Source organism: Corythoichthys intestinalis, chromosome 8, assembly GCF_030265065.1.
Source record: "Corythoichthys intestinalis isolate RoL2023-P3 chromosome 8, ASM3026506v1, whole genome shotgun sequence".
Classification (NCBI taxonomy): domain Eukaryota; kingdom Metazoa; phylum Chordata; class Actinopteri; order Syngnathiformes; family Syngnathidae; genus Corythoichthys; species Corythoichthys intestinalis.
This window is the reverse complement of record NC_080402.1, coordinates 18,885,004-18,907,252: the sequence shown is the minus strand read 5'-3', so window position 1 is coordinate 18,907,252 and position 22,249 is coordinate 18,885,004. Positions and strand designations below refer to the sequence as shown.

At 40.1% G+C, this 22,249-nt stretch overlaps 1 protein-coding gene across 1 annotated transcript in view; it reads left to right on the top strand.

Annotated features, from left to right (window-relative positions):
* The window catches only part of LOC130920574 (tripartite motif-containing protein 2-like), a 38,091-nt gene extending 19,894 nt beyond the window's left edge, over nucleotides 1-18,197 (top strand). The window contains exons 7-14 of the mRNA XM_057843885.1: nucleotides 814-1,161; nucleotides 5,023-5,401; nucleotides 5,816-5,916; nucleotides 7,324-7,491; nucleotides 8,998-9,166; nucleotides 14,676-14,746; nucleotides 14,810-14,950; nucleotides 17,306-18,197. Of these exons, the coding sequence (XP_057699868.1) occupies nucleotides 814-1,161; nucleotides 5,023-5,401; nucleotides 5,816-5,916; nucleotides 7,324-7,491; nucleotides 8,998-9,166; nucleotides 14,676-14,746; nucleotides 14,810-14,950; nucleotides 17,306-17,458 (1,530 nt within the window). The 3' untranslated portion in view covers nucleotides 17,459-18,197. The remainder of the gene's footprint in view (nucleotides 1-813; nucleotides 1,162-5,022; nucleotides 5,402-5,815; nucleotides 5,917-7,323; nucleotides 7,492-8,997; nucleotides 9,167-14,675; nucleotides 14,747-14,809; nucleotides 14,951-17,305) is intronic.
* The last annotated feature ends 4,052 nt before the right edge of the window (nucleotides 18,198-22,249 follow it).

Below are 22,249 nucleotides of genomic sequence, written 5' to 3'. Positions count from 1 at the left end.
GTGCTCAAGCACCCTGAGCCCCCCCCTGCACGTGCTTGCTGGGCACCCTTTTATTGGATCGCCTGGGATTAAATACAGTCAGCTTGAATTTGCTGCAGTCGCGACTTTGTGAACGCTCCCACAAACGTTCCCTCTCTGTAACAAAACACGATTTGACCAACATTGTGACAGCTGATGCTGACCAAAAATGACGTAATGTCCGGGTTATAAAATTACTCCAGCAGCCCTTCCTGCACAGAGAGCGCCAGTGGGCAAGACGGGAAAATTTTGTAAAAGTGTCCAACCCACGTCATTCCCGGGATATCTCTACATTTGTGAAATCAATGACGCGCGTAAATCCCGCGTCACCTTACATGGGAATTTCCCGGGATATGTTTGTGAAAGGGTCTATTATGTTTGTTGAAGACTCCAAATTGTATTAAATGTTTACAACAAGTTCAAATGAACTACAACGATCCGCCTCCCAATATGTAGGCTATTATCAGGCCAGAGACATGACAACACCCAGAGTGCGCACATGCCCTGTATTGGCTACCTCAAAACCTACAGGGAACAATAAGTCTGCATTTAATTACGTAGTTACTCGGCCCAGAACAAAATATTTAAAAATAGACTCTTAGGATCCACACGTATACGTATCTCTAGAATAAACCTGTTAAATTTCATTCTGATCCGTCCACGAATGATTGAGGAGTAGCCATGTTAATAAGTGTGCTCACCAAGGAGAACAAAGTGAGCGAGATCCTGAGCCTTCCTACTGGGTGGTCTTAAAAACTGTACCACTATGTTAACCCTTGCCTCTTGTGTCTGCAGGTTTTGCAGGCACAGCTGGACAGTCTGCTACAGGGCCAGGACGGCATCCGCAGCAGCTGCGACTTCGCCGAGCAGGCTCTAAACCATGGCAGCGAGGCTGAGGTGCTGTTGGTCAAGAAGCAGATGAGCGAGCGCCTGGCTGAGCTAGCGGCACAAAAGCTCCCCTTACGGCCTGGAGAGAATGACCAGTTGGACTTCCGCCTAGAGACTGAGAGTGTGAAGAAGTCTATTCACAACCTGGGAAGCGTGGTGACTACTAACGCCGTGGCGTCTGAGACTGTGGCCACTGGCGAGGGCTTGAGGCACTGTGTGGCGGGAGTGCCAACTTCCGTCACTGTCACTACTAAGGTAACAATAAGTAGACGAGCCACAACTGTCTTCAGGTCAATGCAGAAAAGACGGCGTGTGACGCAATAATTCACAATTACAGTGGTCCCTTGAGATGCAAATTCTATTTTTTTTACGCACTATGATGGTAACGCCTTCGAATGATTCAAGAATTCAGGATTATAATTTGTTATCATTTCAAACAAATTTTATTGTAAACTTGAAGTACGCGTTAATTTATTACATCAAAGTCCAGACAAGCAAGTACTGATAATAAGTGAAGTTTCAGTGAATTACAGGATTTGTTCCTTATGTACTGTAACTCTAATGTTGTTAGATTTCTAATTGTTGCAGATGAATTGGGCTTCAAAATGTAGACTTCACATTAACAGCATGATTCAAATTTATGAATGGAATGATGCCTCGAGCAGACAGGTTATCAAGGCATCATCAATTGGCACCTAGGGCACGCTAACGGTATCGATTTAATAAACTGAAGATGTGACTCCATTAATAGAAGCCTATTTTTCTTAAGAACAGAGGCTCTAAAAACATGATCCAAACACAGGAACGCAACAAAAAAGTTACTATGGTCAAATATGTTTGACTTATGATCATTGTTGTCAGTAACACGTGACTGTAATCTGATTACTTTCTTTCAGTGACGAGCAAATCTAGCACGTTCATTTTTCAAACCCAATAATTTCATTAATTTCCTTAGTGTCTGTGCGTTATTATTTTGTTATTGCCTCATAATATATGTAGGACATGTAGAATGAAGACTATTGTAGTTATGTACGGAGACCATTTCGAATAGAAAATGTTAGAAAGGTTTCCATCATCTCATTACGGGTTGTTTCCATGGTAACAGCTCACCTTTAATTCCCATTTTGGTCTCAAGTCACATGTGCTAAGTGTTTTGGGACTGAGAAAGGCGTGACGAGTATGGGGTCCAAATTCGAGCCGAGTGCAGCCACCTGTTGAGATGTGCGAGGGAATGTTGACCTGTGCGCGTCCATGAATGAAATTAGTTTTCCTTCATTCAGGAGGGTTCCAGCGATAGGTTGAAGCCGCTACATGCGCTGCTGTTTCGTAGCTTTGCTGTTGCAATGGCGGGTGGAAATCGCTCCAATTCGGCAAGCATTGTTTACATCATATTCGTGTTGCACATTTATGCCGTGAGGTGACGTGTTCGTTTAGCATCTTTGGGATGTGTTGTAAGTCCGACTGAGTGTAAAGTGCTTAGTTGCCGCCACGTTTTGTGGACAAATTGACGGCGCGTGAGTACGGCGTACATCCGGGTTGTATGCGAGCATTCGCGTCTGCCCCCCACCTTTGTGTTTCAGGCATGAAAATCTCTCACCTTTCGGCGAAATTCGCCGTTTTGAAGTCAAAAAGGATGACCTACGTGAATCGTGTAGATCCGAGGAGAAAAAAATTTAAGGGGGGGGGGGGGGGTCGTTTGTAGGCATGTGCCAGTTACCTTCACGGATTACCATGCTATGAAAACGTTGCGGTTACAAAACCACTAAAATTTTCCGTCATACAGTAGTACGTATTCGTTATTTTTCATGTGTCGAAAATGCAGCCAGAATTAGCTTGGCGCGGCAGCGCTTACCCCTTCCCCTGTTTGATGCTGCGTGTGTCAGTGACGCTATTCCAGCAAACCCAAAAACAAGCACTCCAAACGCAAGGCGTAAATTCTTCAATTTATTGATCTCTCAAATCGTGGTAACTGAAATATACCAAATGAATACATTTAAAACGTTGTACACTCGTATTTTTCCACATGTGAGTAGCTTCAACAGTTTAGCTTCATGAAAAAGTTCGTCAAAAACAAAACACACATTTTCCTTTCAAATTCAATACACAAAGTTACTAAAAACTTACAAAGACGAATGATAGGCAAGGCTTAGCTAGGACAGCAACTTCATTGAGGTTAATCACAGCTGCTGAGAGAGAAACAAGTTTGTATGCGGGGAGGAAAAAAAAAAAAAAAAGAGAGAGCGTCAAAGATCGCTAATTGCGACAGATGATCTTGTACTAAGCACAAATTCACATTCGCTGGAGGAGGTAAAGTATCACTCCCAATTGTTTTTAGATGAATGCATTTGCCAGCATATTGAATTTAGTGAGTAATGGTTTTCGTTTTCATATTTTGTGGTATGACAAAGTTACTGCCGTTCGTTGCAGCTTGCGTTGAACACTGCCGGAGCGTCCGGTGAAAAAATAGCTCCCGTTAAGGTAGCGTCAAGCTTGTGTATTTAACAGTAATATAAAAGCAGTGTTGTCAATAACGCGGTATCGTAATGCGTAACTAATCTGATTACTTTCTTTCAGTAAAGAACAATCTAACGCGTTCATTTTTCTAAATCAGTAATCTGAGTAAAATTACTTTCCTTGATGCCTGTGCGTTACTATTTTGTTATTGCCCCATAATGTGTGTAGAATGAAGAATACTGTAGTCATGGGAGTGACATCACATGTCACATTTTTTAATCGGGGATGGAACAAAAAGGGTCACGTGTATTACCATGATGCGTGAGCGCTGGGAGTTTGCGGCCAAAACAACATAGCCTTGCTACCTCGCCAGGATGCAATGAAATAGGCAGGAGATATACTACAAACGGCTGCATTTGCACACTGGAAACACAGCCATTACTTCACATTTTTGTCCAGTAAAGATAACAAAAATATCTCCGTGCGCTGCAAACTTTGCGCTGGCTCAAAAAGACTGTCCACCGCTATAAGCATCCAATTCAAGCACCACTTGGAATTACAGCACAACAGGTAACACGACAGCCAGGACTTTTTGATACTGCTCGTGCTCAATCCTCGGTTCAAGCTCAGTTGTTGTTGAGGGTTTTGAAAGCTTAGGTTCAAAGAAATTCTAAATATCCATCTTGCCTCCTCAGCTGTAGTTTTGGCTAAGCAATGCAAACGGCTGTCTCTAAGGTTCTATAGTCACATGATCTGTTCGAAAAATAATTTGGACCCATTATGAAATACTTTGAAGGATTCCTGTTCATTTTATTCATTTGTGTTGTTTGTTTTATTGCTCTAAAACTTTTATAGACAACATTTTAAGGGCCATATTCAATGGTCTTTATTTTAAAGGGGAAGTTCAGAATTTTTTACATTAGGCTTAATCTTTGAGTTAGCCGGGGTTTAATTAGTCGTTGGAAATGATTTGAACAAATTCTGTGCAGTTTGACAGTTATTTGTTAGTTTCAGGGCTCCGGAGTGGCTAAGCTAGCAAGAGTCAATGGTGTTTGAAATCAACTCCTTCAACTAATTAAACCCCCGTTAACTCGAATATTAAGCCTTATGTGAAAAATTAAAATGGTCAAATTCGCCACATGTAGGACGTTTTGCCGACGGCGGACATTTTGGCAGAACGCCGGAACATATTTCCTCCACACCTTTCTCACCTTTTTAACCCCGGACCCATTTTCATGCCTGGTGTTTATTTCACTGTTTGCACTGTTTATTGCACAATTTATTTGTATGTTGATTATTGGGCAGTCGATTTGCATTGCTTTACATCGGCACTGAGATGCCGACTAATTAAACCCCTGCGAACTCAAAGATTAAGCCTTATGTGAAAAATCTTCCTTTTTAAATTCAATTATGGGAAAGTCAACTACGTGAAATGACATTTTTCTGTTGACATTCTTAAGTTAAGGCAGCAAAGGGAGAAAAATTCCTTTTATAAGGCGTAATCGGTAATTAAATTACTTTTTCAAGTAATCTGTGACAACACTGCTTATGATAAGAAAGGCAATAAATAGCATGGTACATGGTGGAATTTGTTGGGGGTTAGCAAAATTATTGCCTGCTTTTTGTATCAATTGTCTTATACAAACTTGTTTTTTTCTGAAGGACAAAGATGGCGGACTTTGCAAGATGGGCAACGCTGTCCTTACGGCTGAAATCTCGGCGGCTGATGGCAGCAAAGGCGACGGCGAGATCTTGGACAACAAGAATGGCACCTACGAGTACCTGTTCACCGCCCCTAAAGAAGGCACCTTTACGTTGTCCCTACGCTTGTATGAGGAGCATATTAAAGGCAGCCCCTTCAGGACCAAGGCCAGCAAATCGGCAGACAATTCGACAGCTTCCGACGGCGTTAAGAAGAGGCTCAAGTCGCCCGGCAGCAGCGGGCACATCAAGCAGAGGGCCATCAAGAGACCCGCCAGCATGTACAGTACAGGACGCAGGAAAGAGAACCCTATCGAAGACGACCTCATATTCAGAGTCGGTATGTTTTTTTTTTTTTTTTTTTGTAAAAATCAAGGACGATATGGAATCTTCAATCATTTTTTTTAATGAATATTTCTGCTTAGGCCATGGCTACAATTGTTTCAGCTTTGTGAAAAAAAGTTTTCAGGCTAAAACCGAAAACACACTTTTTGTAACATTTTAGGTAAACTTTTCCAGTCACTGAATTTTCGATGCATTTGAGTTATTGATTGGGCAAAATATACCAACACATGACCGATGAGGCAACAAGGGAGCTTACAAAATGATCCAGCCCAAGAATTATTTGTAGTTTTTAAAGAAAAAATTTTTTTTAAACAAAATAAATAGTAGGCCTGCTTTATTTCAGTGTTTAAAGTCAAAGACAATTCAGTCTTGACTAAATATCTTGACATTAATTCAATTTGTTTTCTAGGCACTAAAGGGCGAAACAAAGGCGAGTTCACAAATCTGCAGGGTGTGTCCACCACTGTGGGCAAAGTGCTCATTGCAGACAGTAACAACCAATGTGTGCAGGTACATACGCTTCACTAATTTTTCACCACTGTGGTTATGCAGATACAGTGCCCTCCATAATTATTGGCACCCCTGAAAAAGATGTTTTTTAGCTTCTAATATTTTTTTTCTCAAATAATATGGGACCTTAATGGGGGAAAAAAAGAGAAAAGTCCAACCTTCAATACAAGTGCATTCATTCAGTGGGGAAAAAATCCCACGTAAAGAAAAAAATATTTGACATCAAATAATGTGTGTCACAATTATTAGCACCACTGGTGTTAATACTTTGTACAACCCCCTTTTGCCAAAAAAACAACGTCTGGGGACTGAGATGGCCATGGGAGGAGCTTGATTTTGTGTCTGGTGAACCATTTCTGTGTAGATTTGGCCATATGTTTAGGGTCATTGTCTTGCTGAAAGACCCAGTGACGACTTATCTTCAGCTTTCGGGCAGAGGGCAACAGATTTTGATTTAAAATGTCCTGGTATTTCAAAGCATTCATGATGCCATGCACCCTAACAAGGTTCCCAGAGCCTTTGGAAGCGACCAAAGCATCTGACCAAAGCACACGGTCCCAGTTGAAGCCTGGGAAGCGCATCTTTCCTGCCACGAAAGATGCGCATGCTGAAAAGCACCTCATACCCACTGTGAAGTATGGGGGTAGGTCAGTGATGCTGTGAGGCTGTTTCGCTACCACTACAACTTTTTCTCAAAAGTAATAATGCTTGTGATCACTGAACATTTACATTTTTCCTTTCGAAACATGGCTCTTTGATTTTTGTAAAATTGCAACTTTTATCTCATAATCAAAACAAGGGCTGCAGCTATCGGTTATTTCAGGAGTCGATTAATCAATGAACTAGTTAGTAATAATCAAGTAATCGGATAAGGAAAATTAAAAATTAAAATACCTGAGCTGAGCTTTAAACGGTATTGTAAAAAAAAAAAAAAAAAAAAAAAAAATACACATAGTTCAAACACACAGTACCACAAAGAAAATGGCTAAATGTACCTATAAACTCAATTTCGAATGCATTAAAAAAACATTAGTACAAACAAAAACTTATGTTGGTCTTAACAGGGAGCAGCTGGATTCAGCCATATGAAATGAGTTATGTCATATTCACTGTTGCTACTAGAGGGCAGTGTATTCACCCAAATCAATAAAACTAAATGCAAACACTTTCAAAACAAACCATTACAATGCCACTTTAATTAAACAAATACTCAAAGCAGCAAAAATTCATTCTAATCTTTTTTCTAATCTGATTACTTGGTTAATCGATTAATCGTTGCAGCACTAATCAATACCTTTATCACAATAGCATTTTAAATTGTTACCATAGTATTACAAATGCATTGTATTATCCCTAATGTCGACTTTTTTTTAAATCTGATGCTTAATGGTGTATTCCCCCACTCAGATTTTCTCCAACGAAGGCCTGTTCCGAAGTCGTTTCGGGGTCCGGGGCAGGACCCCCGGTCAACTGCAGCGACCTACAGGTGTTGCTGTCCACCCAAGCGGTGACATCATCATCGCCGACTACGACAATAAGTGGGTCAGCATCTTTTCCAGTGATGGCAAATTTAAGGTGAGTCTTGCAACATTGTCCTAGAATTCTTCTGTTATATCAAGTGAATTTACAACTTATGTTGATGTGAATTGAGGAGCTTACTGTATAAAATAATTGTGCTTTGGCGCCATCTTGGTGGCAAGGAATACTGTATGTTGGGGTGGATTGAGGAGCTTCATCTAGAGACAACAGTAATGTTTGTCGCCATCTTTGGCTAGGTTCAGACTGCATGCAAATTCCTTTTTTTGTTTTTGCCTATGTCCTATACGTATGATATTTTCCTGCAGTATGGACAACCAAATTCTAATATTTTCAAATCTGACATGGGCTTTTTCACATGTGGGTGCACTATGAACTTATTTGTACACATGTGATTTATGCGTGTACAAGTGAAATACCTGGTGACCCCCCCCCCCCCCCCCCCCCCAAAAATGAAACTTTTTAACAATCCAATTAAAACAAAAGAGTGATGGAAGAAAATATTTTACTCATAGTAATTCATTCCTTTTCCAAGCAGCTTATCCTTACGAGGGTGGCGGGTGTGCTGGAGCCTATCCCAGCTAAGTATGGGCAGTTGGTGGGTACACCCTGAATCTGTTGTCAGCCAATCGCAGATTCATAGTAATTAAGAATTTAGAATAATTTAAACAATTATGGCATTTTCATTTTAAAAAATTAGATCCTTTAAATGGTGTCATCCTGCATGAATGCATTCTTGAAATCTGTTGACCACTGTTGAAAAAAGCAGGGATTTTTGTGTATTGGCAGACATAAGTAAGTTGCAGCGCTGCGAGACCGTGACCTTAAGCAAGTAAACCATATGCCATTGTAGTAACCATGTATAATTCAGGATGAAATTGACCGTATCCCAGCTCGGATGAAGAATCTCAACAGCAGATTTCAAGAATGCATTCATACATGCATGCATGCACGAGGACGTCATTAAAAAAATAAAACTCATCATTGTTTCCTAAATGGCATATTTTAAGGTTTCAATTATATTTTCTTCCATCACTCTTGGCTTTATCGGTTATAAAAGTTGTTTTTTCGGGTCACCTTGTACATCACCACTGTTAGACTCATGCGAATGAGCAATGGTGGACAAAGGCACAAAAAATATCTTTTGCTTCTTGATAAAGCAAGTGAAGTTATCGGTGGTTAAAAATAAAGTTGGCTCAGAAAGCGTAAAACTTGCAAAAAAATGTCACAAAAATGTAAATACTGAGATATTCGAAGGGACCATATTTACTTACGTAAACACTGCGACATGTGACGACGTGTCACGTCAGACGAATTCTTCACATTGTGAGTCTCGTATGATTATGATTATGCAATATGAATGGCTACACAAACATATCGGAATTTTAAAAATCTGAATTTGGCATCACTCCCTGCGGTGTGAACCTAGCCTTAGTTGTGATGTTGAAGTGTATTGAGGAGTTTGATAAAATGAGTCTCAATGCACTAAAAAAATACTCTTTAGATAAGGCATCATTTCAATGCAGATTTGATTTCTTTTTCTAGAACAAGATCGGCTCGGGTAAGCTGATGGGTCCTAAGGGTGTGTCGGTGGACAGGAACGGTCACGTGATTGTGGTGGACAACAAGGCCTGCTGCGTTTTCATTTTCCAGCTCAATGGCAAGATAGTCACCAAGTTTGGTAACCGTGGTAACGGCGACAGGCAGTTTGCAGGTACAGTAATAGCAAAGTTAATGCTAGAGGTGGGAATTTTTGGGCACCAAACGATTTGTTTACGGTTACGATTCTATTATAAATCGATTATTGATGCCCCTCCCCCCGCTTTTAATGTTTCGTACATTAGTTCCAAAATTGTTCAAAAATCCTGTCGGGCTAAACCAGTGCTTCTCAATTATTTTCTGGTACGCCCCCCCAAGGAAGACGTAAATTTTCCGCTCCCCCCCAAACTCTCTGCCGTCACTGTAATTAGTATCATTTGTCTATAAAATTACTATTATAAGTACGCCTCTGCCTAACGTTGTCCTTTTTTTCTATTAAAAAAAAAAAAGTAACATAGATCAACTTATAATAAAGTATAACATTATTATCAATGTTTTGTTTGTAACAGGAAAGACTTAATGCGCATCAATTTGCCTGAATTTTAAAAAAAGTCACATCCAAACTGTAAAATACACTCATGGTACATTTTTGACCACTTGATACAGAAAAATAAAATGTAATGAAATCAGTAAATAATAACAAATTCAAATTGATTAGAAACATTAACTCATGAGGACAATATGCCAAAAAATTTGACCAAAAAACAAAGCCGAATAAAAGAAAGATTGTCTTTGGACAGAAGGACAGTTTTTATCTTTGCTGCTCACCTCTTTTGCAGTGTTGTGGGGTTATTTAGCACTGAGCATGCTAACAGTGCTCACTGGTTTACTGATAGAACACTGACAAAGCGGGACAATTGTTGGCAATATTCGGCACGTTTTCGCTGAAAAACATGCGGCTTATCAATGAGATTGGGGTCTAATGTCTTTAAGTGGCGTCTTAATTGATTTGGCTTCCGGCTGTCCACTATAATTATTTTTAGACACGGTAAAAAGTGGTCTTTCCTCATCTCCCACTGTATTAAAAGTCAAAGCCCACAGGCGCGATAAAAAGCGCATTCTCGGCGGCCGAGGGAGAACCGTAGGTGAGGGCGGTCGTCGTGACGATCCCAAGCCGAAAATGGCACCTCTCAGACGGACACGTGAGCACCGGAGAAGGTCACTGCGTGAGTCGGGCTGGAAAACGACTTTCGAAAACGGCGCACACTCACAGCTTTTCATATCTCTTTTCTGTGTTCTCTTGCTTGGTTCAAAAATATTGCGCGCACTCTGTAAATGAGAGCGCCACTGCCACCCACTGAGTGGATGTGCAAGTACACTTTATTCCAGTACGGGGAAAAAAAAAAAAAGCATGTTCCCCGAGGTCACATGCGCCACCCCTGACATCGCTCTGCGCCCCCCTGGGGGGGCGCGCCCCACTATTTGAGAAGTACTGGGCTAAACTGAACTAATATTTCAGTATCAAGTTAACAGTTCAAAACAGTAAATAAAATACTCCAGTCCCCATTCTGTATCGGCAGCTTTAAGCTACATTCCAATTAATTCAATGTTGTGAATCAACCGTTAAAGTTGTTAAAATTGCTCCCGTTATTCCATAATTTCCCTTCTGTCTACTTTCGACATGTTGAAGGTTTTAAAACTGTTTCATCATTTAAAGATAGATTCAAGTCAAGATTTTGCCGATTTAGGAGTATTTTAGATAAAAAGGTAATTAGGTTGCTACAACAGAGCCTTCCAGAGAAGTCTACTGCTTTAAGATGGCGGCTGTTTACTAACGTTGGCAAGTCTGTCATTTCGCATCTAGTTCTCTATAAAGGTCCTTCTAAAAAAATTTGCGTATTGTGATAAAGTTAATTCTTTTCTGTAATGTACTAATTAACATTAGACTTTCGTATATTTTAGATTCATTACACACAACTGAAGTAGTTCAAGCCTTTTATAATTAATATTGATGATTTTGGCAAAAAAGTCGAGAAAAAACAAAAATCCCTATCCTAAAAAATTTGCATATTTCATCCGACCAATACAAAAGTCAACCTTCGATTAATTATATCAGCTATGCACTCAATATTTGGTCGGGAATCCTTTTTCAGAAGTGACTGCCTCAATTCGGCGTGGCATGGAGGCAATCAGCCTGTGGCACTGCTGAGGTGTTACGGAGACCCAGGATGCTTCGTTAGCGGCCTTAAGCTCATCCGCAGTGTTGGGTCTGGTGTCTCTCAACTTCCTCTTCACAATATCCCACAGATTCTCTATGGGGTTCAGGTCATGAGAGATGGCAGGCTGATTGAGCACAGTTATGCCATGGTCAGTAAACCATTTACCAGTGGTTTTGGCACTGTGAGCAGGTGCCAGGTCGTGCTGAAAGATAAAATGTTCATCTCCATAAAGCTTTTCAGCAGACGGAAGCATGAAGTGCTCCAAGATCTCCTGATAGCTAGCAGCATTGACCCTGCCCTTGATTAAACACAGTAGACCAACACCAGCAGCTGACATGGCACCCCAGACCATTACTGACTGTGGGTACTTGACACTGGACTTCAGGCATTTTGGCATTTCCTTCTCCCCAGTCTTCCTCCAAACTCTGGCACCATGATTTCCGAATGACATGAGAAAATTTGCTTTCATCTGAAAAAAAGTACTTTGGACCACTGAGCAACAGTCCAGTGCTGCTTCTCTGTAGCCCAGGTCAGGCGCTTCAGCCGCTGTTTAAGGTTTAAAAGTGGCTTGACCTGGGGAATGCGGCACCTGTAGCCCATTTCCAGCACATGCCGGTGCACGGTGGCTCTGGATGTGTTTACTCCAGACTCAGTCCACTGTTTCTGCAGGTCCCCCAAGGTCTGGAATCAGCCCTTCTCCACAGTCTTTCTCAGGGTGCGGTCACCTCTTCTGGTTATGTAGCGTTTCCTGCCACACTTTTTTCTTCCCACAGACTTCCCACTGAGTTGCCTTGATACAGCACTTTGGGAACAGACTATTCGCTTAGAAATTTCTTTCTGTGTCTTAGCCTCTTGCTTGAGTGTCAGTGATGGCCTTCTGGACAGCAGTCAGGTTGGCAGTCTTGCCCATGATTGCGGTTTTGAGTAATGAACCAGTCTGGCAGTTTTTAAAAGCCTCGGGAATCGTTCGCAGGTGTTTTGAGTTAATTCGTTGATTCAGATGATTAGGTTAGTAGGTTCTTTAGAGTACCTTTTCACGATATGCCAATTTTTTGAGATTGGGATTTTTGGTTTTTCTTGACTTTTTTGCCAAAATCATCAATATTAAAACAATAAAAGGCTTGAACTACTTCAGTTATGTGTATTGTGTCCCGAAGACCGCGCTGACTGTGTTCCGCTTTACCTGGTATAATTAATCGGAATTTGGATGTTTGTGAATCATTCTCGAATCTTCCACGCCGAATCGCGAATAATCTTAAGAATCGGAAATTTCGCACGCCTCTACTATGTACAGTATTGCTCATTTCTTTTAAAATCCTTGATTGACTTGAAATCTGTTAAAAAAAAAAAAGCCCAATAAAGGATGAAGTGGATAGGGTTTTCTCTTAAGGTAGAAAAAAATATTGTAAACTGTCACGAAGGGGACGGAGGAACCAGTTGCGTATCGCAGACACAGGACTTAATTGATGTTGACAGGCAAAGGAAACAATCAGGTCAAGCGGTAATGGACAGTTGACATGCTAGCGTATGCTGAAACGCTGACGACCTGACACTAAATGCTATTTGTTTGTGCCTTATATACTGTTCTCAGTAGTTCTTTGTGAATTATTGAACGCACAGTCCGTATGATGGAAACCTTTGTGATGCACGAGTGTGATGCAATATGGTCGCACATGACAGAACAGACTTTATGATGGAAGCCCGATGCAATATGCTAGCACATGAGTGCACGTTGAGCACACGTGATGGTAAACAATTGTGAAAGTAAATGATCAATAGACTGTTAAGATGTGGACATGATCTTAGTAAAGAACATAATTAAAATTTGTTGTTGACCCATTTGGCAACCTATAATTTACAAATGGAATATTTCCCGATAACATGAAAAGTTACAAAAGTAATCCCTTTTTTTTTTTTTAAAAAAGAAACATGTTTCCTGTAGTTTAAAAGGAACAGATCTTAAAGGGATCCACGGATAGAAAGACTTTTGGTTTTTAAGATAAAATTTATTATGAGTTAAAATAATTTGATATTGAACACCTCTTGATGTTTTCGTTTTTCATTTTGTAAAATTAGTTTAACTAGTAGGTCACTATTGTTGTTGATGTCACAGGACAGTGACGTCACATGGTCACTGTGCCGGACTTCCAGAGTGACTCTAGCGACATAAACATGTCATCTGTTCAACCCTATCAATTAGAACCCGAAGGGAACATTAATGAGCATGACAGCACTATCGATATTTCACAAAATGAGTAGCAAAAGCAAAATGAACAGGAAAGACGGGATGAGACGTGACTAGAGTAGGGGGAAAAAAATGTTCTGCCAAAATGTGCTACACCGGCGAGACTACAAGAGGCGAATTTGACACCCCAAGTGCTACCGTGCGCTTTCAGCTTTTGTTTTAGATGCGTACAGAGAGAACATACTAAAGATGCCTTAAGAAAATACTTAAAGGTAGTAATATCAAATAAGGGTGGTTTGAATATGCTAAGTGACTAATGTGGTCAACAGATCAACAATTTGCTTTAAAGCTACCAAAACACAATGCTTAAAAGTATGAGAGGGAAACACATGCAAATAATTTGAGGCAATGAAAAGGTAATAAGACTGTAAAAACATATAAGTACTCGCCACTTTTAACCAGTGAGCGCATGTGTTGAACGTCTCGCCACATAGAAGGAATTGCAGTAACCCGGTAGTATTCGTAGAGTGAAGGTGACAAACTTAAGTCATCACCCCGAGCGTTCATTGCGCGCATAAAACATGGCGCCCTCCGTAGGTCAAAACATGTACTAAACACTATAGATTTTTAAATTAATTGCAATATTTTATGTTTCTTAAAACATGTTTTCGTAAAAGAGAACATTTGTGGCTTATAAAAAAGCCTACTAGTCTTTAAGTCCGAGGTTCCCTTTAAAAAAAAAAAAAAAAAATCCATCATCAATCATGACAAAATTAAATTTTGATAAGGGACACCATTTATGGAAAAGTTTGATTGCGAAAACAAAAATTCAAAATAAAACATGACAGTCTTAAAAGATGAGCTAAAGCTTTTATGTTAAAGAAATATGAGTTTAGTCAGTGTTGTCATGTCATTCCTGTGTTTTATTTTATTCCTGTTTTTGGCTGTTTGAACTCAAAAGGAATTTGACTGGTGTGTTGGCTTGCAGCTATTTTGTTGTATACCATTTACTTGTTTTGTTATTTTTAAATGATTTTCATGTGACTCATTTCTTGGGACAAGATCGAGCTATAATATGATTAGTCATCTTTTCTGCTTTCTTCATGAAAGCGTATTTTCATTAAGTTAAAGATTGTCCACTGAGATTTATTATGTACCCTTTGTTGGCAATAACGGAGGCCAAACATTTTCTGTAACTCTTCACAAGCTTTTAACACTCTTAATGTTAGAACCTCCTAATCTTAGAACTCTTAATTTAAGTTTTATTTTTCCACAAACAGGGCCCCACTTCGCTGCTGTCAACAACAACAACGAAATTATCATCACAGATTTTCATAACCACTCGGTCAAAGTAAGTTGCGTTTTATCTCGGGGTTGATTTGAGATATTTTGATTCTGAGGGATTTCTGGGTAGGTGTTCAACACGGAAGGGGAGTTCCTGTTGAAGTTTGGCTCCAACGGCGAGGGTAACGGTCAGTTTAACGCTCCTACAGGGGTGGCCGTGGATGTCAACGGAAACATTATCGTTGCGGACTGGGGCAACAGCCGGATACAGGTGAGTGCGGGTCCAAAATGAATGACGCATTCATTTAAAAATTAAAGCAATGTTGTGACTTGGCTGCTTTTTCACTTTCATCTTTTGAGAAAATAGTCAAAATTCAGTGTTTTTGGCAACCCTTTTAATTTTTGTCTTAGTCATTTAAGATGATGATGTACATCCATATGACTCTATAGTGCTTAGTTTTCGCCACTTTTATGGCCAAGATGACCGCACATGCACGCAGCGTGCTCCCAGGTTGTGCGCCCGCACTCGCGCCCCCCCCCCCCCACCTTGTGTTCATTACACTGTGCGAGTCATGTATGTGTGTTATTGACTGATTTACAGTCAATTTGCATTGTTTATTGCATCAGCACTAATTTTCTTTCCTTTCAGAACCACACATATACCCACACATTCCAGTCTTCTTTCACACACATACAAATACATCAACATCTTTCCATGCATCCTCTCACCTGCTCATTGAGTGATTCTCATATCAAGTGCCATTGCCTGTATATACAGTGGGGCAAATAAGTATTTAGTCAACCACCAATTGTGCAAGTTCTCCTACTTGAAAAGATTAGAGAGGCCTGTAATTGTCAACATGGGTGAACCTCAACCATGACAGACAGAAAGTGGGAGAAAAAAACAGAAAATGACATTGTTTGGTTTTTAAAGAATTTATTTCCAAATTAGAGTGGAAAATAAGTATTTGGTCACCAACGAACAAGCAAGATTTCTGGCTGTCAAAGAGGTCTAACTTCTAACGAGGTCTAACGAAGCTCCACTCGTTACCTGTATTAATGGCACCTGTTTTAACTCAATATCGGTATAAAAGACACCTGTCGACAACCTGTCAGTCAGTCACACTCCAAACTCCACTATGGCCAAGATCAAAGAGCTGTCGAAGGACACCAGAGACAAAATTGTAGACCTGCACCAGGCTGGGAAGACTGAATCTGCAATAGGTAAAACGCTTGGTGTAAAGAAATCAACTGTGGGAGCAATTATTAGAAAATGGAAGCGATACAAGACCACTGATAATCTCCCTCGTTCTGGGGCTCCATGCAAGATCTCACCCCGTGGCGTCAAATTGATAATAACAACGGTAAGCAAAAATCCCAGAACCATACAGGGGGACATAGTGAATGACCTACAGAGAGCTGGGACCACAGTAACAAAGGCTACTATCAGTAACACAATGCGCCGCCAGGGACTCAAATCCCGCACTGCCAGACGTGTGCCCCTGCTGAAGAAAGTACACGTCCAGGCCCATCTGCGGTTCGCTAGAGAGCATTTGCATGATCCAGAAGAGGACTGGGAGGATGTGTTATGGTCAGATGAAACCAAAATAGAACTTTTTGGTAGAAACACAGGTTCTCGTGTTTGGAGGAGAAAGAATACTGAATTGCATCCGAAGAACACCATACCACTGTGAAGCATGGGGCTGGAAACATCATGCTTTGGGGCTGTTTTTCTGCAAAGGGACCAGGACGACTGATCAGTGTAAAGGAAAGAATGAATGGGGCCATGTATAGCGAGATTTTGAGTGAAAATCTCCTTCCATCAGCAAGGGCATTGAAGATGAGACGTGGCTGGGTCTTTCAGCATGACAATGATCCCAAACACACAGCCAGGGCAACAAAGGAGTGGCTTCGTAAGAAGCATTCAAGGTCCTGGAGTGGCCTAGTCATTCTCCAGATCTCAACCCCATAGAAAATCTGTGGAGGGAGTTGAAAGTCCGTGTTGCCCAACGACAGCCCCAAAACATCACTGCTCTAGAGGAGATCTGCATGGAGGAATGGGCCAAAATACCAGCAACAGTGTGTTAAAAGCTTGTGAAGAGTTACAGAAAATGTTTGGCCTCCGTTATTGCCAACAAAGGGTACATAATAAAGTATTGAGATGAACTTTTGGTATTGACCAAATATGCTATTTTACACCATGATTTGCAAAGAAATTCTTTAAAAATCAAACAATGTGATTTTCTGTTTTTCTTCCACATTCGGTCTCTCATGGTTGAGGTTTACCCATGTTGACTATCACAGGCCCTTCTAGTATTTTCAAGTGGGAGAACTTGCACAATTAGTGGTTGACTACGGTAAATACTCATTTGCCCCACTGTATTTAAAGGGTTCATTCTGACTTATGCGGAAACCCGGGTTACATTGCCAGCGCAGAAACGGAACTCGTTCGTAAACCGGGGACTATCTGTAATAAAATTTCACCTGTTCTTAGAAATGCTTAAATCTTTTTAATACAAGGATGCTAGTCTTGTAAAATGTAATTTTCCCCGACCCTACTATTTTAGAAAATCCTATTAATTTTGGAGTTTTTTGTTTGAATAATTCTCTTTTTAATTTTTGCCAGGTGTTCGATGGCAGCGGTTCCTTCCTGTCCTACATCAACACGTCGGCCGACCCACTGTACGGCCCTCAAGGTCTGGCACTCACTTCTGACGGACATGTGGTGGTTGCCGACTCGGGAAACCACTGCTTTAAAGTCTACCGCTACCTGCAGTAGCCCGCACAGTGCTACACATTCTGAAGTCGAACTATACAAACGCGCACAAGTATGTACACTAAAAAGCAAATTTTCCTTTATCCACCTTTACCTGTTGTGTGCTGTTTGTGCCACTGGGACTTTGTTTTTGTGTCATTTTAGGAGTCACTTCAAACCAACTTAGATTTCACCACAGTTACATTAGACACCAGTTACAATTACCAATGAAATGGGGAAAAAAACATGCTCGAGTCTTCCAATTTTGCCTGATGTTTTTAAAAATGACTAAGAATAAGTGTTAGTGCCACAATACAAAGAAAAAAAAAACATTTTTTTTCACATTGCTCTTTGTACCAGTATTGCAAATACGGTCTTAAAATATTTCTCACCAGACTGCACTCAGTTTATAACTGAATAGTGTGGCGCGAAATACAGTCCTGAGCGTAAGCATGGCTTTAATAAATGTCATGTCCATGTTATGTGTCACTAATTTAATACTAACCCACGTGCTACATGTCACCAAGTGCAATCTGCTTCTTTGTGACGCCTTACACTTTCAAAAATAAGTATTTTAGAACTACTAACAGAAGTGTATCGTAGCATGTAAATAGGCGTCTACTTGGCTGCACAGATGGTCAGATTATTATTTTTACACATTCCTGTTGAGTTATTCCAACTTCTATTCCTTGTTTATATTGTTTCCTTGTTTATATTTATTTTTATGTCAAATGGAATTAAAGTGCCCACTGGACCCAAAAAAGTTTGTCTTGTTTTTTTTTATCCATTATTGTGAGGTAGTATTTTTAAAATGACATTTAGGTCTTTTAAATTTTTATTGACATCAATACAATATTAACGGAATTCTAATTAAATGTTTTTCCCCACTAATGTTACAACTATTTTTGTAAAAGCTGTATTATGTACTGCATTTTATTTTCATTTCAAGAGTCTTAAAATTAAGACTTTTTATTTATGCTCCTGCCACCGAATATTTTTTTCTTGTAATACTTCAGATTCTTTTGATGAAATACAAAATTTATAATTTTTTGAAAATATAAGAAATTGTGTAATTTCTTTTATTGCAACTTTGTTTTACTATTAAGACATGTTTTTTTGTCTTGAGAATAAGCAGTTTTGCAGCTCAGTCTTATGTTGTCGAAAAAGAATCTTTTAGACCGTTCGGACCTCAGCATGCTGCAGAAAGACATGACGCCAAGGGCGTAGGTTTGGTCTCAACATTGGTAGGGACGATATAACAGTATAACCTGCATGTACACTTTTTGCTGGGGACGGAACATTCATAATAAAACTATTGATTTATACTATTATGTATATCGGTTCAGCCTACACTGCTCAATTCAAACCTTTATTTTCAAAACTACTAAAACATTTTGAAAACTCCAGAAAAATGTCTGGATTTTAAGAGCAAATTTAAATTGCATTATCATACAAAATAAATACAAGCTTGTTAATCTCTTGATGATCCAGGAATTGAAAAAAGTCTTAAGACCACTCAACATTGTCTAAGAAATATAACTGAAAAAACTTTTGTCAGGGAATAACAAAAAGATGGAACGCTGTCCTTCAGGTAAAACACTACTGCTTTTGCCCATAAGCAGAGCCAAACACGACATTCATTCATTTTCCATGCCGCTTTTCCTCACGAGGGAAAAAAATGAAATTTCCTGTGGGCTGCTTTAAGACCACATAAATAACAAAGTAAAATTGGGGAGAAGGGGGTGGACCTCGGTTCACTACATTTCTCACAGTTAATGTAACGGTAACCAGGGCCGTTCCTGACCAATTTAGTGGTGTGTTCCCCACTTCCACAACATTGATATCTTTTTACATTTCTTACAGTGGCTGCTACCGGCTAAAAAAAAAAAAAAACATCCTTGATATCTAATGCGCGCGTGTTTGTTTGGGGGGTCAAGTCATCAGCTAATCAAATGAGCATTTCGGAGGGGAAAAAAATGGACCGGCACATTCAGCAAGTGAAAAGAGGTACATGCAAGTCCGAATATAATAATTCACTTAATAGTGGGATCAATTACAACAAAACATATGGGATGGTGTAACAATGGGCAGGTTAGATGCGCCCCTGGAATGCAGTGAGAGGAGACAAGAGAGGTTCTTTGCTTTATCCACACAGTCATTTATTTAAAAAAATAAAATAAAAATAAAAAGGGGTGCGTTGATCGTGGCTTGGACAGGGCTGTGTGGGGTTTGGACCAGCCCCCACCCCCGGTCGGTCGGCCGGCACGGCTTTTGGGCACAGCACTGCAATCCAAAACACTTCAAACAAGTTCACGCAAGCAGGCTGTAGAGGCTCCCGGGGATTCAGCCCACAACTTCACACTGGGACCACTTATGCAGGAGCCACCCCAAAAACTTTTTAGAAAAAAAAAAAACAGTTAAGAGCGGTCACTTAAAACCAGTGTTGTTAATAACGGCGTTACAATATAACGGCGTTACTAACGGCGTTATTTTTTTCAGTAGTGGGTAATCTAATTAATTACTTTTCTCATCTTGGCAACGCCGTTACCGTTACTGAGGACGGAAAGGCATGCGTTACTATGCGTTACTATATTGGTCGAAAAGTCTGAGGGAGACGGACTCACCGAGACGACAGAGCAGAGCAGGAGCGGGGAGGAGGCAAGAAAGTTGTGACGCCGAGCAAACGCGATGCTAGGTAGCTCCAATAATACATGTTGTAGCCGATAGCCGGACAAACTACGCCCGCATGTTATGGTAGACATGGTAGATATCCCATGTACTGTATATAAATATAACTAGATGCAAAATGACAGCCGCCATCTTAAAGCAGTAGGCTTTTTAGGACGGCTCTGTTGTAGAGAAGAACCTCGCGAACCTAAGTAACTTTTTATCTAAAATACTTCTAAATCGGCAAAATCTTGACTTGAATCTTTCTTTAAATGATGAAACAGTTTTAAAACTTTCATATGTCGAAAGTAGAGAGAAGGGAACTAATGCAATAATGGGAGCAATTTTAACAACTTTTAACAGTTGATTCAGGGTAAAGGGTAAATTAGGGTAAAGAATTGGGCTCGGGCCAATTGTACCAAAAACCTCCACAAAAAACTTCACATAGTGTGGCCAATGTTTTTTTTTTTTTTTTTTGAGGAAAAAAAAAAAAAAGTAATTATCACCAATTACTTTGCCAAGTAACTGATTACTCTTACATTCAGGTAATTGAGTTAGTAACGCAATTACTTTTTGGGAGAAGTAATTTGTAACTATAATTAATTACTTTTTTTCAGTAAGATTAACAACACTGCTTAAAACAGTGTATAAAATGAAGACTATTCGCTCACCCCCCTGCAAAAAAAAAAAAAAAAAAAATGTGCCGTTCGTGCTTGCTGGCGCCTCTTTCTTCGCGGCCAGTCTGGGATTGACTTTAAAGGCAAGGGGGGCGCAGGAGATCTCTCGTGGGATCGATCGATGTTGTGGCCGATGGTGGCGTGGGCGGTGGCGTTTTAACGCCGGGATGTGCACCTCCACCCCTGGCAGGTGCAGACAACAGTGGGTTAATCGGCGTTGTAATTGGCTGACCTGGGTTCGTTGCTCTCGTTTTGCGCAGCGTGATGTCAAACTTTTTCCTCAATTTTGCGTGCGTGCCAGTCCTCCCTTCTCTTTCTTTTTCTGCCTGTGTCTTCTGGCTGAGGCATATTTATGTCCACTTCGCGTTCCTCCCCACCAATCCGCATTGCATGGTACTGATTAAACGTGATCGGGAACACCTGGGGTGAAAGATTGCATACATGTTCGCCGGTTACGCCCACCCGCTCTCGGCTGTCAGTACGCTGCCTCCACCATTACAATGGCAATCTGAATGACATATAACTGAAGTCATTATATAACGCAAGTAAGGTTGCTTAAAAGTTGGTGGGGACAAATTGAGTATCCTGAAAAGTTGGTAGTATTTTGTCCCTACCGTCCCTATGCAACCCTACGCCCTTGCATGACGCGTTCGTGTCTCTAAACAATTTCTATTGCCACTTCTGGGAGATGATTGGATGGAACTTTACCCATCAAAATCAAATCATGAGGTTTAGCACGCCCTCTTTGCCATTTTTTGGCTCTTTGAAAACGGCTGACCAAACGCCAAAAAGGATAACCTGAAGTGCTCATTTCCCATTAAAAACACATGAGCATTCACATTAATAATAACTAGGGCTGTCAAACGATTAAAATTTTTAATCGAGTTAATTACAGCTTAAAAATTAATTAATCGTAATTAATCGCAATTAATCGCAATTCAAACCATCTAGAAAATATGCCATATTTTTCTGTAAATTATTGTTGGAATGGAAAGATAAGACAAGATGGATATATACATTCAACATACGGTACATAAGGACTGTATTTGTTTATTATAACAATAAATCAACAAGATGGCATTAACATTATTAACATTCTGTTAAAGTGATCCATGGACAGAAAGACTTGTAGTTCTTAAAAGATGAATATTAGTACAAGTTATAGAAATGTTATATTAAAACGCCTCTTAATGTTTTCGTTTTAATAAAATTTGTAAAATTTTCAATCAAAAAATAAAGTAGTAGCCCTATTCTGTCCTCAATGTGTGTGAGTACACAAATTGACCGATAGCGAACATAAGTTCCAAAAAGAAATCAGACTGTGTGGCAAAGTTGCATGGGCTTTACTGAAATCATCTCTTTTTGACAGGAGCACGTTTCTTGTATTTTTGTAAAACTGAAAATAACAAGGCAATGTGTCAATAACTTGCATAAATCACAAAATAACATAAAATGTACACACACGTGTCCA